This window comes from Magnolia sinica, chromosome 5 (genome assembly GCF_029962835.1).
Source record: "Magnolia sinica isolate HGM2019 chromosome 5, MsV1, whole genome shotgun sequence".
Taxonomy (NCBI): Eukaryota; Viridiplantae; Streptophyta; class Magnoliopsida; order Magnoliales; family Magnoliaceae; genus Magnolia; species Magnolia sinica.
In genome coordinates, this window is record NC_080577.1 from 114,663,000 (window position 1) to 114,677,738 (window position 14,739).

A 14,739-nucleotide genomic window follows, 5' to 3' on the forward strand; every position below is an offset into this window, starting at 1 on the left:
CCGGGTTCTCTATAAAAGCTCAAAACCCCACTTCCAGCAGGCGGGAAAAAATTCGCAGCGGGAATTCAAATGTCGTCCTACTCATTTCCTGTTCTCTCCCTCTCCGAGATCGTCTCCTTCTTCTCTCAGCTGCAGATCGCCACCGTCAAACCAGAGGACCTTGCAAATCCGACTGTCGATTTCATGACCTCCCTCTACACCGCCATCCTCACTCACCTCGACCCGCTCGGGTATGTATCTATACAGCTCCCGCTCTGTCTCTCTCACTTACATTTCTAACCCTTACCCTAACGTTACAATCCTTTTCTGAGAAATCCCATGCCTTTTTTTTTTTTTTTTTTTTTTTGCATATCCTAGCCATCCGTTAGAAGTGGGCCCACTTCAAACTCTCCCTGATCCAAAAATCAGATCGGTGATCTCATCGTTGCACTGCACGTTAATGAGAAGAAATGAACGGTTTGAGAAAAAGACGATCGGAGATTGCTATGTGTGACCCGTCCGATGGTTGAACTGGCCTGACTTTTTGGTAGGGGTTGGGCCCACCTGATGAATGTCCACAATCTTTCACACTCATGAGAAGTCAGGAATGTATGCTGTGAATTGCCTTTGAATCTCTCTCTGTTTATCTAGGGTTCCTGAGATTCTTCCTAGGGTTTTTACAGGGATGATCCGGCACATGCGGATTTTGCCACGCTGGAGCTTCTGGAGGATCCGGACCGGCATGTCTATTCTGTCCGGATCGTCAATCTGTACCACAAGATGAAGGATCTGGTTAACTCGGCCTGCTCTATGAATTTCACGCTGAAAGATCTTGTCAGTCCGAAGCGTGACCGGACGACTGCATTCATCAGCGGGATCATCAATTTGTGCCTTTACAAGTAAATCAATACCTTTGATTCTCTCTTCGGGGTTCCTTTTGTAGGTTTTAGTGATCAAGGTTTCGATGCAATAATGGATTAGGGTAATCTGGGGTCGTTTGGCTCCCTAAAAAAATAGCCACCTATAAATGGAATCTGTTAAATAGGGGTAAATTCCAGCATTTGGGACCCTAGAAAAGCTTAGAAACTGTCTCTGGTTGGAAACCAGTTCCAGCTTAATGGCTGCTTTTCTGATTCCTGGCCAGAGGCTGGCCTGCAAATTTGAGGGAAACAGATTGCTCCCAACTATCACTTTTTTGGAAATTTTGATACGCGTTGTGGAATTCCTGAAAATTTCCACAAAATTACAATCCCAGTAACCAAACATGACAAACAAACTATCTTTCTCAGGGACTTAATTTCCCGTAAACAAATTCTTTAGTAATTTTTAAATTCCAGGGTGCCAAATGACCCCTTAAAACTTTTTGACTGGTTGATTTTAAAATTTCAGGGAATTTATATTTTCTGCCTCATTTTTGATACATTAACCTTTTATTTCTGCTTTTGGTACTATTCTGATATTTAGAAGTGGGAAATAAGAGTTCTATATACCAAATTTCTTTTAATGAATTCTTAGAAAAATGGGAAATCTAACTTGCATGTAGTGCACAGATTTGATAATCTCATTTCTGTGCTGCATATAATAATGCCTATGGGAGTTTTGCGTTCTCATAGCCAGTCCCAAGCCGGATAAAGGAGGATTGAATCATGTTGGCAGTTGGCGTGAAACTTTGGCCATAACTTCTACCATGAATCTTGAAAAGCTGGCATTTCAAGGAGAATATGGTACTTGATAGAGTGGAGTGGTGGAACGGGATTCGTGTGGGTGTGTCTGACCCCAATTAGTGTGGTTATTGGGTAAGGCTTAGATGATGATAATTTTTTTTTTACTGCACGTAAAATGGGCACATGTGACATAGGCTGAACTGTGAATGGGCCATGGTGGAAATTGTTACTGGTCAGATGATCTGAACTACCTGGTCAGTGACCTTCAAATGAGCAGAAGTGGAGTTTTGGTAACAACGAAGGTGTCTGGAAAATGTCCGATGATTAGATGGGTATGATTGTCCAATTCACACAGTTTGGATCTCAAGTTACTTTAGATAGGCTTCTTATGCCATAAGTAGCTTATCTTGGTTTTTTACTTAATTGGCAGATGAGTATTTTTGGTAAAGAACATATTTATCATCCAAAAAGTAGAAAAGCATATTTGGTTTCCAACATTATAAGTAATTATCCTGAAAGCCTGTTTGGTCCCCCTCACATCCACCGTCCATCATGTGGGGCCAACCTTTGATGTGGATTGTTCATTGTGTGGGCCCCACCTTTGATGTGGGCCGTCCATCATGCAAGGCCCACCTTGGTTGTGGGTCATTCATCATTAGGGGCCGACCTTTAATGTGCACGGTTCATTAGATAGGGCTCACCATCAATGTTATTGTCCATCATGTGGGGCCCATTTTCAATATCTACGGCCCATCATATGGAGCCCACCTTTGATGTGGACCGTCCATCATGCGGGAGCCGCCTTGGATATGGGCCACTCATCATTAGTCTGACCTTTGATGTGGATTGTCGATCGTGTGGGGCCCACCATCATTAATTGCCCATCATGTGGAGCCCACCTTTGATGTGGGTTGCCCATCATGTGGGGCTCGCCTTGGATGTGGGCCATTCATCATCAGGGACAAACCTTTGATGTGGATTGTCCATCATGTGGGGCCACCTTGATATGGGCCATCATCATGTGGGGCCTACTAGATCATATACCCATTTATTGGATTATTTTTCAATCTCATGAACTTAGAAGGGGTTCATGGCCATAGAGAGCATATTCCCTTAAATAATTTCCTAAGTTGCTATGTCACCAATGAAAATGAAGGAAATAAGTTACTTCTGAAAGTTGAAAAGCAATAAAAAAAGTCATTTAAAAAAAAAAAACTACTTATTTAAGAAAACTAATTTATTAACTTGCGTAAGTTAAAAAAGCTACTTATTTGGTAGAATCCAAATGGGCCGACATTTCCCTTTTTCATAAAAAAGATACAGACATGTGCACTGCATACATTTTAGGGCATAGTTTTTTATGACTAGCTTATGGGGTGAGGGCACACATCTTATCAATACATATGCCAATCTTTAGTTCTATTTGGTGATTACTTGTTTTCTGTCTTTCAATACACTTGCTTATATATCTCAGCCAGGATAAATTGAGTACTTTACAACCGATTATGGAGAAATTGGATGGCTATGAACAACAGCGTCTTGAGCTGGAAGCACATATTGCGAAGGTATTTTAGGTGGAACCCTTTAATTCATTCAAAAGTACAATTATTGAATCCAAACATTTGCAAGAAGTTACACTGTCCGTGCAGCTGAAGGAAGAAATTGTGGACCATGAAGAAGCGAGCAGATTGGAGCAGCCTAAGGTTCAAGAGGTTGAGGCGGAGGTCAAAGAGTTGCGCCAGAACATTCAAGTTCTAAACAAACAACAGGTATCACTGAAGTCTTCTTTTCGGACGCTGAAGGACAAAAACCTGGAAATCAATGATAAGGTTTGGTCTCTGATCCGTGGTGCAATTTTGTTCTGTTTACTTCAGGGGGGAAAAAAAAACAAAGAATGCTTAACATTTTCATACCAGATGCGGTTGTCATTTTGGCAAACAAGATGCAACTTAGCTACCTATTTTCTCTTCTTTCCCCTATTAAATAGTAACATCTTGTCGTTAATAAAAAACATCTTGCAGATATCCAGTGCCGATTTTGAATTAGTAAAAAGTGCCCAAGAAAATGCCAAATTGCGATCTAAAATCGTTCAATCACCAGATAAGCTACAGGTACTGCTCTAACCTGTCATTACCTTGTTTTTTTTTGGTGTGGATAATTTAATCCTCTTTCAGTAGAAGTTTTTGTAGCTGTAAACTGTCAGAGGCCTTCTAAGAACTAAAGAAAAGTATTCCTGCTTGAGTCTGCCAAGGCTCGTCACCCATTCATATTTTCCATCTGATTATTGCATAATATGTTTTGCAGAATGGTTTGTAGAATACCAATTCTTAAATTGAACTGATCTGCTACAACTGGCGGTATGCTAAAAACCTTTTTTTTAGCTCTCAAGTATTTAATTTCCAATTTTGGAAACTGCTCTCCAATTTTGCCCCTCGAAATTATCATTTAGTTTCGAGGGTAAAATGCCTGTGAAATGTGTTGTAGGTTAACCTAATGTACAACAGGTGTCTGGTGATCAGTTGTCACTCAGCTATAAAATGGGATCCTCGTAGACAATTTATTTAACAATCTCTTTTGCTCATCCCTCAAACTTGACTCCAAGCCAAGGATATTTCTTGTTGGCAAAATTTTAACATTATCATTTTGATATCTTATATTGACTCCTTTGTGCATATCCTATATTATTCTACTCATATGAATTTTGGGCTTATAGCATCCCCTGTATGTAATCCTTCTGTACTCAATACTTGTACTCTTTTTTTTTTTTTTGGAAGGATTCAATACTTGTAACCTTACTCGTGTGATTTCCATTTTAACGATTACAAATGTGTAAACTGTGTAGTGCTTTTCTTATAACAGTTATTTCATGTCAAATTTGACTAGAAAGCTGGACGTTTAATAGTCTCAATTTTATGTTGACATGTCTACCTATAGATTCTAGAGTGAGGAGTGTAACACCTAGTCTGTCAACAAAATGTGCTAATATGGTTCAATTGGTGTATGGTCATTTCATTATGATTTCCTTAATCTTCAGCACCATTGTCATTTTCCAATAGAAAATGGTTTTTGTTGCTGTAACAGATTTTGGTTATCAGTGATTTTGTTCGAAGTGTACCAGAAGTCCTTTTAGGCACATGATTCAGAACTAATATGCATTATCATTCCAAGCATTATAGATATATGTAGTCGATTGGCACTTTATATTTGCACTACAAATAGTTAATGCTGTAATTTCTTTACAGTCATGGAAATTTCCATCCAATTCTTCATATAGTCTGCTAAATGTTCTACTTATTTCTCATTTGAAGAGGGCTCTGGAGGAAAAGAAATCAATTCGAACGGAATTAACAAACTCTGAACGATCAGCAATGCAGTGCTTCCAAGAGAGGAATTCTACTGTGGAGGTGTATTCAAAGGTATTCTTTTTTTAGTTACTTCCCTTTGTCATGCCGCCACTCTATTAAACTAACTGTGTTGGGTTAACTGTGATTGGGACACATGAATTTTTTTAAAAATTATTTTTTATTTATTTTGAAAAGGTGACTGAAATTTTATTAGAGCAAGGAAAAACAACAGAATGCAGAAGCTCTAGGGAAGCGCAAAGCCGATAGTAACCCTCTCATCACCCAATAAGAGAAAAGCCTAGCCCATTCATGCCCTAGAGTAATTGAGAACAATTTACAATGATCATTCCACCACTATTTGATCTCGAAACTACAAGACAATAATTTCCATGGAGCAAACATCTAGGTGAAGCCCAGTTGATCATGAGTCCCCCCTCGATAATTAGATGACTGACATTCCAAGGCAATGCCAACCAAGCTTTCCCTCGTGGCTAGAATTTAAGTTTCAAGGGCGGTTATATCACCATCTAGATCTAAGAAAGCCAATAAAATGCTCCCTTGTGATAGTGCACCTCTCCCCTCCCATTCTAGCAGGTCCCAGGTTCCCAATTGAGCAACCATTGAAATTAAATTTTAGGCAGTCCTGAGGTGGGAGTGTCCACTAAGCTGTAGCTCTACTATGTTTGCTCCTACCCAGCAAATACCTCTCTAAAAATCCTAGAAGAAGTCTGTCCTAGATGTCCCATGAAACTCTGGTTTGACATTGACCAACTGACAACAGAGGACATCATAGATCTTTTGATAATTTCTGCTGAAGCTCTTCTGTTTCTGAAAATCCTCCCATTTCTTTCATTCCACAAGGTCCACAGGATGGCATGAGGCAACATTTTCCACACGACTCTCCCTTTGGAAGAAAAAGCTCCCCAAGCCAACCACTGATTAGGGCCCCAACAGATGCATTCATCACCATCTCAATACAGACACAATGAAGTGGTTGCGCACCTCCCTTGACAAAGGACAATGGAGAAACAAATTATTGATATTTTCCTCATCCTCCCAGCACATGAAAGAAATGTTTTGAAGCAAACTTTCTTTTCTTTAGGTTCGCTTTCAAGATTTTATTGGTGGTGGCCAACCAAGCTGCTTCTGACTCTCAGGGGGACACCATTCCGCCACACTTGCACCGGGGGGGGTGGTCATATTTGCACCTCTAATACGAATGAAGCTTTTGACATGAAATGACTAGACTTCATTCCTGTGTTTTCCTCATCCTCCCAGCACATGAAACAAATGTTCAATTTCTTTTTCATATGTTACGTATCCCTATCCCACCCATGCTCCCTCTTATCCTTCTGGGGTCTGTGCAGATGCCTTTTTCTCCAATCACCCTGCCTTCATATTGTGCTGAATGCTTATAAGTGGTTAGGATTGTTGGTCTTGGGAACCACGGGGAATTATTAGTTGAGCATTTATCACTTAGGGCCCATTTGGATACCACCAAATAAGTTGCCTTTTCTACTTACAGCAGTAGAGAAGTGCCCATTTCGATACCACCAAATAAGTTGCCTTTTCTACTTACAGCAGTAGAGAAGTGACTTATTTCAGATAAGTTTGGTTTCATGATTAGTTACAAGTAACTTTTTTACTTAAAAGTACATAATCACTTCAGTTATTTTTTTTTAGCTTTTCTACTTTTCATAAGTTGCTGAATAAAAGCATCATGAGAGACGAAAGAGAGGAGAAGCTGATAAGTATGTCGTTTGCCAAACATACTTATCTTCTTAATAGGTAGAAACTAAGATAAGCTACTTGTGGAATAAGTAGCTTATCTTAAGCAACTTACAATCCAAATGGTCGCTTAACTCCTGCCTTGGTATTAATCCCTTCCTGCCGTGGTGCCAATTAAGTGAGGCAATATGTGCATCAATTTCAGCAATGGGTTTCTTCTTCATCTTATTCTTGCCAAAGCATCAGGGTATTTTCTTCACATTCATCTCCTTCTTGCCAAATAAATGGGGAAGGAGAGAAGTGCCATTGCACACTGGGGGGAGGGGGAGGCATTGTTCAAGTTATATGTTATCTACTCTTGGAAACCTAATTCTTGTAAAGATTCTTTGAGGTATTTTGATATCTTGACATTTATTTAATAGATCCTGATTTACCTAGAGGCTGCACTCAAGCACATCCCAATTGTCTTCAAGGCCTATGAAGTGAGGCCGGGCTTGATTTGCAGTCTACACGACCCATTCCCACCATTGGTCTCTGCATGCGTGTATTGCTAGGTGTGGTTGCCTGGTTATTTGATTAGATCCTTTCCAATGGACAAATATTATTACAAATGGAGCTCTTTTTCTTAACAAATATAAATCTTTTAGTGATTTTTGAATGATGTTTCACAATGGTGGCTGCTTTGGTATTAATCCCATCAGAACATAACCTAAATGCTTGTTTAATAACAGTCATTATTTTCAGAATATCAGGCTGTTATTTTCTCTATAACACGCATTATGTAATGGAATAAAGCCGTTACTACAAGTGACACTTGCTCAAATATATTGTTGCTATGTTATGGAATATGATGCTGTTTTCCGTAAAATGAATCTGTTGTTTCATTGAAAATTACAAACAAATTCCACCATTGTTATAGCCATTATTTTATTGAAAATTACACAACCCTTCAATCAGTCTCTTTAAGAAGTTTTAACATGGAGTCAGTGCAAAGAAAGGATCTATTTCCATCGTTAGTTTCTTGTAGGGTTCTCTTCTAAATTGAGTTCCTATTACTCTGATCAATATGAATGTGGAGCAGCCTCTTAGTAGTGAATAGGGCTTCTGGAGGAGCTTAAAATTAAAGGAAATTAAAATTACAAACATTTAACATTAAAATCTTTATGTGCATCCCCCCTCAATAAGTTGGGTTTGGGTACTGGTGTGGTCTTTACAGGTAGAGAATTTATCATGTTTGGGCAGTTGGAGAGGGTTGCTAGTTGGTAAAGATTTTAATACACACACACATTGGAAAGAGTCGTTAGTTGGTAAAGAATTTATAGGCAAAGGGCAACTCACCTAATTGGTGAGAAGCACCTTAAGAGTGTTTTTAAGTGAAGACTTTACCTATGTAAAGGTGCACCCACACACATACGAGCCAAAAAGTGTAAACATTTTACATTTGTAAAAACTTCACCTCTAGTTAAGCTACCTCTTATATAACAGTAATGCATGTTGTTTGTTCTACGATTGGAACACTTTTTGAAGCCTTGCTTTCCCTCCGCTTGCCTAATTTCTTTTTCTTTCCTATTGTCTTCCCAATTTTATATTTTTTTCCCAATCATCTTTTTAAATAGAAAGGTGGTTCTGTAAATCCCTATGATGCGTGGTGGTCTTCCTGAAAACTGCCATCCACTAAGATAAGGGGTTAAAAAAAAGACTCCATGTTTTAGGAGAATGTAGTCACTACAAACAATGACTTTCTAAAGGAAAGTTGGCATTTATCATGAGTGTTGTATTTCCAACAAAAAACATCGCCACTCCTCATGAGGTTACCTTTCTCAGAGAGTTTTGCTTAACTTTTTCGTCTGTCAAAGACGATGAATTCCTCTATGTTTGTTGTATTCATTTTTCATATGCTTCTTTACTTTAAGATGGCCTTTTCATTTGATCTTTGCCTCCTCTTCTCTTGATTATGCTAAGCAATTTCTCTATGTTTAATATATTCATTTTTCATATGCTTCTTTACTTTAAGATGGTCTTTTCATTTGATCTTTGCCTCTTCTTGTCTTGATTATGCTAAGCAATTTCTCTCTTTTCTAGGCTCACAAAAAAATGTCCAAGCGCTTGGCGCAGATGCAGGCTCTACAGGAACAGGTTTGGTTTTGTGCCTTCAGCTGATTTCTTTTTTCTAACTTTTTATTTTGTCAATATGTTACTGGGCTTGAGTTGACAGGTTGGTATGAACTATGAAGGTTCCTGTACTACATGGAGTAAACAACACAAAATCAACATATTTAAGAGGCATTGCCAGGTTCCTAATGTGCTCAGTATTAATTCCATACAAGTCAGGCCCAGGTTGGTGATGCAGGTTGTTGGCCTCATAGGCCCAACCATACACACGCTGAAAATCTTCCTGGTTGAATGATCCTAGCTTTTCAGTTGGTGGCCTGCAAATTGTTAAAGAGAAAAATACATCCACTGTCTACATTGAATGAAAACAATGCAAAAGATTGGATAGTGAGGGCTTCCAAACAGGTAACAATTTTGTAGTGTGGTCCATGTGTGGAGCCTGTCAGATCTATCATCCAGATGCCATGTGCCCACTTTTATGGACTCTGGGTTCAGGACACTACAAACCTTGAGGCCTACGACCCGATAATTCCTACACAATCAGTTCATGTAATGTGTTTGAAGTGTTGCCAGCAATAGGAAAAGATTATTAGCAAATGAGAGCCATATATGAAGAGATGCTGCCATGTGATTTTCCTTGCAGCATTGTTGTTGGTTTTTTCTTATTTTTTGATCTGGTAGGCAATGGGCCTACAGATGAAGCGGACAAATCCATGTGAGAGGATCCTTATAGACTCCATTTGCATGAATTTCCTTAGCCAGATTAGATAATGAAACTATTGAGTATTGGGTTGATCTGTTCATCTATGCTTTATTCCTAAGCTGTGATGGTTGCTAAACATTGGTGTGTATCAGGTTAACTCTGCAAAAACCATTGATAAAGATGTTAAAGATCTGAAAGCCAATCTGAGTAATGAGGCAGTGTCTGACATGTCTCTAGAAGCAAAAATAGTCGACCGGCAAGGAAAATGTGAATCTGCAACTCTGTTCCCATGAATTTCCAGAGGCTTTCTAAGCCACATGCATCACAACATGGTGCTTGAGATGTCCAATTTCTGATGACCTGGCTAAAAATCAGACCAGCCTGATGAGCTTAATGTGGACCATTGCCATTTTTTAAAACCATCAGTCGTTTCCAGAATTGTTGTCACCCCGATGTGCAGGCTGGCCTGTTTTTCTGGGCCAAACCATGCACTCGATAAGGACAAACCTGATGCATGGATTGGATCTTCCTACATGCCAGTTTGTCCATGCTGCTGTGTTTATAGGTGCATGTGGGCATCAGAAAACCCTAGCTTTTTTCAACCGGTATATGCTAAAGTTGCAATTATTGCGGCCAGTGGACAAACTCGAGGAATCCAGAAAGGCAATGGAGAAAGAGAGAGATCTGAAACATGCAGAGGCTGTTAAGGAACTTAATGCTGCGAAGTCAGAAATGGAACTGAAGTCGCATGAGCTTGACCAAAGGGAAAGGAAGGTTGAAGTTATGGTTGCAGAGGTAGCATTTGCTCCCCTCTTGATTCTGATACTGCAACCAATTCACTTTCATATATAGCTCTTTTTAAAACAAAACCTTGATTGTTTCTCCCTTATTTTCATACTTTTCTTTTTTAATTATCTGAACCATTAGTCAGGTATGCCTTTACTTTGAATGGGCCATTTATTAAAATTTGCACTGATTGGATAATCTTAGACCTCAGGTTGGAGGTTTTCTTTATGGACAGTGAAAGGAACTTTGGTTGGCCTTTTCGTTAATCATCCTTCTTTCTGCAAAAGTCCTCCAACAGAACAGGTGGGATTGTCCTGTGGGTGTGCTTTTTTGGGGTGTGGCCCATCTAAGGAAGAGCCTGCCTGACCAGCTGTTCATATCTGATACACTTTTGCCACACCTCTGAAATCAAGGTGCATAAATGGGATTTACTGTTGATGGCAGGGGGATGATATAAATATGAGAATTAGTTCAGTGAAAGAATCTGGAGTGGTGACACGGCAACAACTGGCTGATAAGTGTGAAGAAATAGTGGCAGAGGTTTGTTCACTTTGATGAGGAATGCTGGTTGGATGTGTACACAATATTGTCCTGTCATCTGGTGAGCCCCACCATACATTGTGGCCCAAAAGCCAGGCCAATTGGGTGTTCGCATGTTCTTCTCTCTCGCATGTCACGAAAAAGGGAAAGATAGGAACCAAGGGTATATGTGTGATACACTCACCCCCACATGTGCAGACGTTAGTCCTCACAACCTATTTGTTCCATACTTGAAAAATACACCACTCTAACAAAACAAAGTGGGCCACATACATGAGGATGGACCATCATACACACCCAATAGGATAACCCTAACTGCCCCAAATTTTAAGGGGCAGCTAATGGCCCAGATGTGGTGGAGCCTACTGGATGAACAATGCCAATCTTGTCTTGTATCTTGTGTTCTTGACATGTGATTTCCTTTTTATGGTTAATAGCTTAATGAAGGGTTGAAACATGTTTGTCGTCGTAGGTGCGTGTTTACTCTGACTCAATCAGCCCCCTTCTGGGACGGATCGAGAATCTGGAGATGGAGGTTGATGAGACAAAGGGGATGATGCTTGGGGGGTTGCCACATCAGCCAATGAAGGAAGCTGTAAGTTTTGCTTCTATCCCCAATAGGTAATGCTTCTAATGCGTCTAAGGCTGGGGCTTTTCTATGGATTGCCATTACAGTTTCTTTGTACACATGAAGCCGATTTTAAAAAAGAAAAAGAAAAAGAAAGAGAGAGAGAGCTTGTAATCAGATCTTGTCACGAAAATTTATTTGAATCACTCCTATTGTTCAGGGCAATTGCTTTTTGTCTTGTGTCCAGTTCTTGGTTTTTGTGCGAGATGGAGAAAGGCCTACTGGGTCTGGCCGAGGGGTTCCCAGGACCTGACCCATTTAAGAATCTGGTTGGAATTTTGGAAGGGTGGCAATGGCCCTTGTAGCCCTCCCAAAGTCTTTGGGCTGGCCTTTGACCAGCTAGGTTGGACTTTGCATCAATGGCCTGATCAATTTTATTGTCAGGCTTGGGTTAAGCTTGATGCTACCTGACCTCATACATGCATGTTATCTTCTATGAATATGTCATTCCAATTATCGATTTGGCAATCCATCCTTCTTGAGTGTAGACTGTTGGTTTCAATTTAAAATGTCTATTTGTTTGTGCGTGTGGTGCACTTGATCAATGGATAGGTTGGGAGCATTCAAGCGAGAAATAGGGATTTTATCAACTTTTCACACTGGACCTGCCCAATAATTTTTGGGCCTGACCCATTGCCACCCTTGGTTTTGGAAATAGACCTAAACGGTTAACCCACTAAAATCCGGGTCTGGGTCTACGTTGGGGATAGAAATTTCAATTGAGTTTTTATACTTCCAAACCATCCAATTACTGGTGGTTATCAATTTCGATGGTAAAAATTGCAATGGGCAGTAAAATCCAATTTCAACGAGTAGAGTACAATTAGAGCAACTTTTGGTATGTTCTCCATTGATGATAGGGCCCATTATTCTCTTGGTCGAACTTGCCCCTAGTAGTTGATGGATAACCGTGTTTTGGAAAAAAAATGTGGTAAACTACAGCTTTATCCAGCCTAAAAGAAAAGAAAGAAAGAAAAAGATCCTCGTTAAATTAACCTCTTTTTTTTTTGGGTTTTGCGTCTTGGTTGGGTCCATTTTGGGTTGATTTCGGGAGGACCCAAGACTTAACCAATTTAATTACTCATGTTTAATTTTCAGAACCAGACAAACCCATTTAGAAATTCATGTTGAACTTCAGGATCTAGACCTGCCCCATGGGACTAAATTTTAGACCCAGATCCACTTGCCACGTGTCACATCTGGGAAAAGAAAAGGATCCTAATCGTCTCAGTATGATTATGAAAATGATCCGGTCTTGATTTGATTTGGACACTTGATCAGTGGTTTGCACCATGGATTGACCATGTGCCAAAAATCAAACCGGGCAGATGAACTTGTTGACTGGAGACCGTTGGTCGGAGTTTATTAACCGACCAGTGCTAACGTATGGAAAATACAAGGAGAGCAAGAAACAGGAAGAAAAAAAAAGAAAAGGAAGAGGCAAGGAAACGAAGAGTAATAGATCAAGACCATTGATTGTAGGCCGCCATCCGATTGCTGTTGGATCCAGGGAGTAAAGAGACCCGTCCGATCCAATGCTGGTTGATTTAAGGAGGCCACTCACTTCCAACTCTCCAATTCGGTCTATTGCGTAGGTACATCCCTTGATCGTTAAAATGATATTAATCTGCCCATCTATGTCCCCACAGAAGGTAATCATTAGTTTTTGTTGGGTTGACTGTGGTTTCGCCATTTACCTTCATTCTGCATGATCATAGCCGTGCCATCTGATTTTGCAATGCAAAATAATAATAATCCTGTTTCAGTGAGATCTCGAATGTTCATCTTTCGTAAGCATGTAATGTATTGGCTAGAGGCTAAAGGAACTTTTTGCCCATTGAATTATGACCGTCGGTTGGATATACTAATTACACACAAAATATAAACAATGAGGCAGATCTGGGAGATGTGCCACGTGTAAAAAAAAAAGGATTAATATCACATTTACGCCGTCTGTGGGAATCGAACCCACGACCACATGGTTAAAAGCCATGCGCTCTACCAGCTGAGCTAAGACGGCTACATGTTTGTTTTATACTGAAAAACCTTATAAAGGAAGAAAAACGATTCCTCGCTTCTCTACCGGACCAGCCTAGTCACTATGTGAGCCACAGCTGATCAAGGCCGACCGTCCATGATCGGGTAGAGGCCAAACCCTACACCGTAACATCAGGCCAAGTGAGTGTGGATATCATTAGTCACTTTTTCGAAATCTAGCATTGTTTATCATGCAGGTATGGTATGACCGTCAAGTGAATATATATATATATATATATATATATATATATAAAATGCTCCAGGGAATACCCCAGCTCATGAACGACTTGGATATCACACGTGCCCCATGTCGGCACGTGATTTCGAGGTCCCCATCCATCTCACCCATTCCACTTTGGTCAAAACTCAGGGCGCGTGAGCTTTTGAATGCATGACAGTCGTGATGGATTAGTGGGCAAGCGATCGCCACTAAAAAAAAGTTAGTAACTTGTAATACTGCCCACTTATAATTTAAGGTAGTCTCGACCGAAAGCTGGGCCCCACCTCCAACCTTTCCTCGAGCAAGCGCACTCGATCTCTAACAATCGGATGATTCTGTGGGGGGCAAGCATCAGGCAGATCGGTACGTTAAAAAGCAAAAAAAAAAAAAAAGAAAAAAGAAAAAAGAAGCTATTCCATTGAATGAATGAACGTGCAGCGGGCTGTTTACTATGGGGGCCACTTAGATTGCCAAGGGTGGGCCTCACAAAGAATGGAGTCTGCACAAACAACAGCAGACTACATGCAACTAGGTCGTTCTTCACACTGATCATGCAAATTTAATATTCAAAGGACGCATCTAACATGTAGCTTCAATCCTCGGCACAGCGCATCAGCTCCTGATATTGCAAGCCAACAGATAACCTACAACCGGTCGAATGGTAAGACCTGCCTTTTTCTTCCTTTCTTCTTTTTTTTTACACGCGCACACACACACGCCTAGTGGGATTTCACTACCTGCCTTTCATGTCTTCTGACCCTATGCTTTCACCTTTACCCTTCCGAAAATCAGATAACATTCAAAGCACAGAATGCTCAGATGGTGGGCTACATTAGCCATCGGACAGTTGCAGGCAATCACTCCAAATATCACCTGCAACAGGTTGTAGAGGCGATGGCTCGTATTGGAAGAGATGCATCACCAAAACAATCTAAATTCGGATTCATCATCAAAACAATCTAAATTTGGATTCGGTAGGCCAAAACATGGCCTGCTCC

The 14,739-nt window shown here is 40.3% G+C and overlaps 1 protein-coding gene and 1 non-coding gene across 5 annotated transcripts; one reads left to right on the forward strand and one right to left on the reverse strand.

Annotated features, from left to right (window-relative positions):
* On the forward strand, nucleotides 1–11,662 carry LOC131246842 (kinetochore protein NUF2 homolog). Of its 4 annotated transcripts, none has more exons than XR_009171519.1 (11): nucleotides 1–230; nucleotides 663–878; nucleotides 3,118–3,208; nucleotides 3,293–3,472; nucleotides 3,665–3,754; nucleotides 4,952–5,059; nucleotides 8,798–8,851; nucleotides 9,683–9,797; nucleotides 10,168–10,325; nucleotides 10,730–10,856; nucleotides 11,329–11,382. XR_009171519.1 is itself a non-coding variant. In XM_058247276.1 (11 exons), exons 1-11 carry the CDS (start codon nucleotides 70–72, stop codon nucleotides 11,479–11,481), a joined length of 1,422 nt encoding a protein of 473 aa, XP_058103259.1. In that variant the 5' UTR covers nucleotides 6–69; the 3' UTR covers nucleotides 11,482–11,662. The 4 variants fall into 4 exon arrangements, 3 of the variants coding, with proteins under 3 accessions (XP_058103260.1, XP_058103259.1, XP_058103261.1); XM_058247276.1 differs by having other exon boundaries at nucleotides 6–230; nucleotides 10,761–10,856; nucleotides 11,329–11,662; XM_058247277.1 differs by lacking the exon at nucleotides 3,665–3,754 and having other exon boundaries at nucleotides 5–230; nucleotides 10,761–10,856; nucleotides 11,329–11,662.
* A 1,769-nt stretch (nucleotides 11,663–13,431) lies between these two features.
* Nucleotides 13,432–13,504, reverse strand: TRNAK-UUU (transfer RNA lysine (anticodon UUU)). The gene has a single exon. It is a non-coding gene; the product is annotated as a tRNA-Lys (tRNA).
* Between the last annotated feature and the right edge of the window lie 1,235 nt (nucleotides 13,505–14,739).

What these genes read in the sequence shown, in the direction of transcription:
- LOC131246842 (XM_058247276.1), top strand. Translation starts at nt 70, where the DNA reads ATGTCGTCCTACTCATTTCCTGTTCTCTCCCTCTCCGAGATCGTCTCC. An exon ending in ATCAATTTGTGCCTTTACAA is followed by an intron (nt 879 to 3,117) that starts GTAAATCAATAC and finishes TATATATCTCAG; the next exon opens with CCAGGATAAATTGAGTACTT. An exon ending in GTGAAGAAATAGTGGCAGAG is followed by an intron (nt 10,857 to 11,328) that starts GTTTGTTCACTT and finishes TTGTCGTCGTAG; the next exon opens with GTGCGTGTTTACTCTGACTC.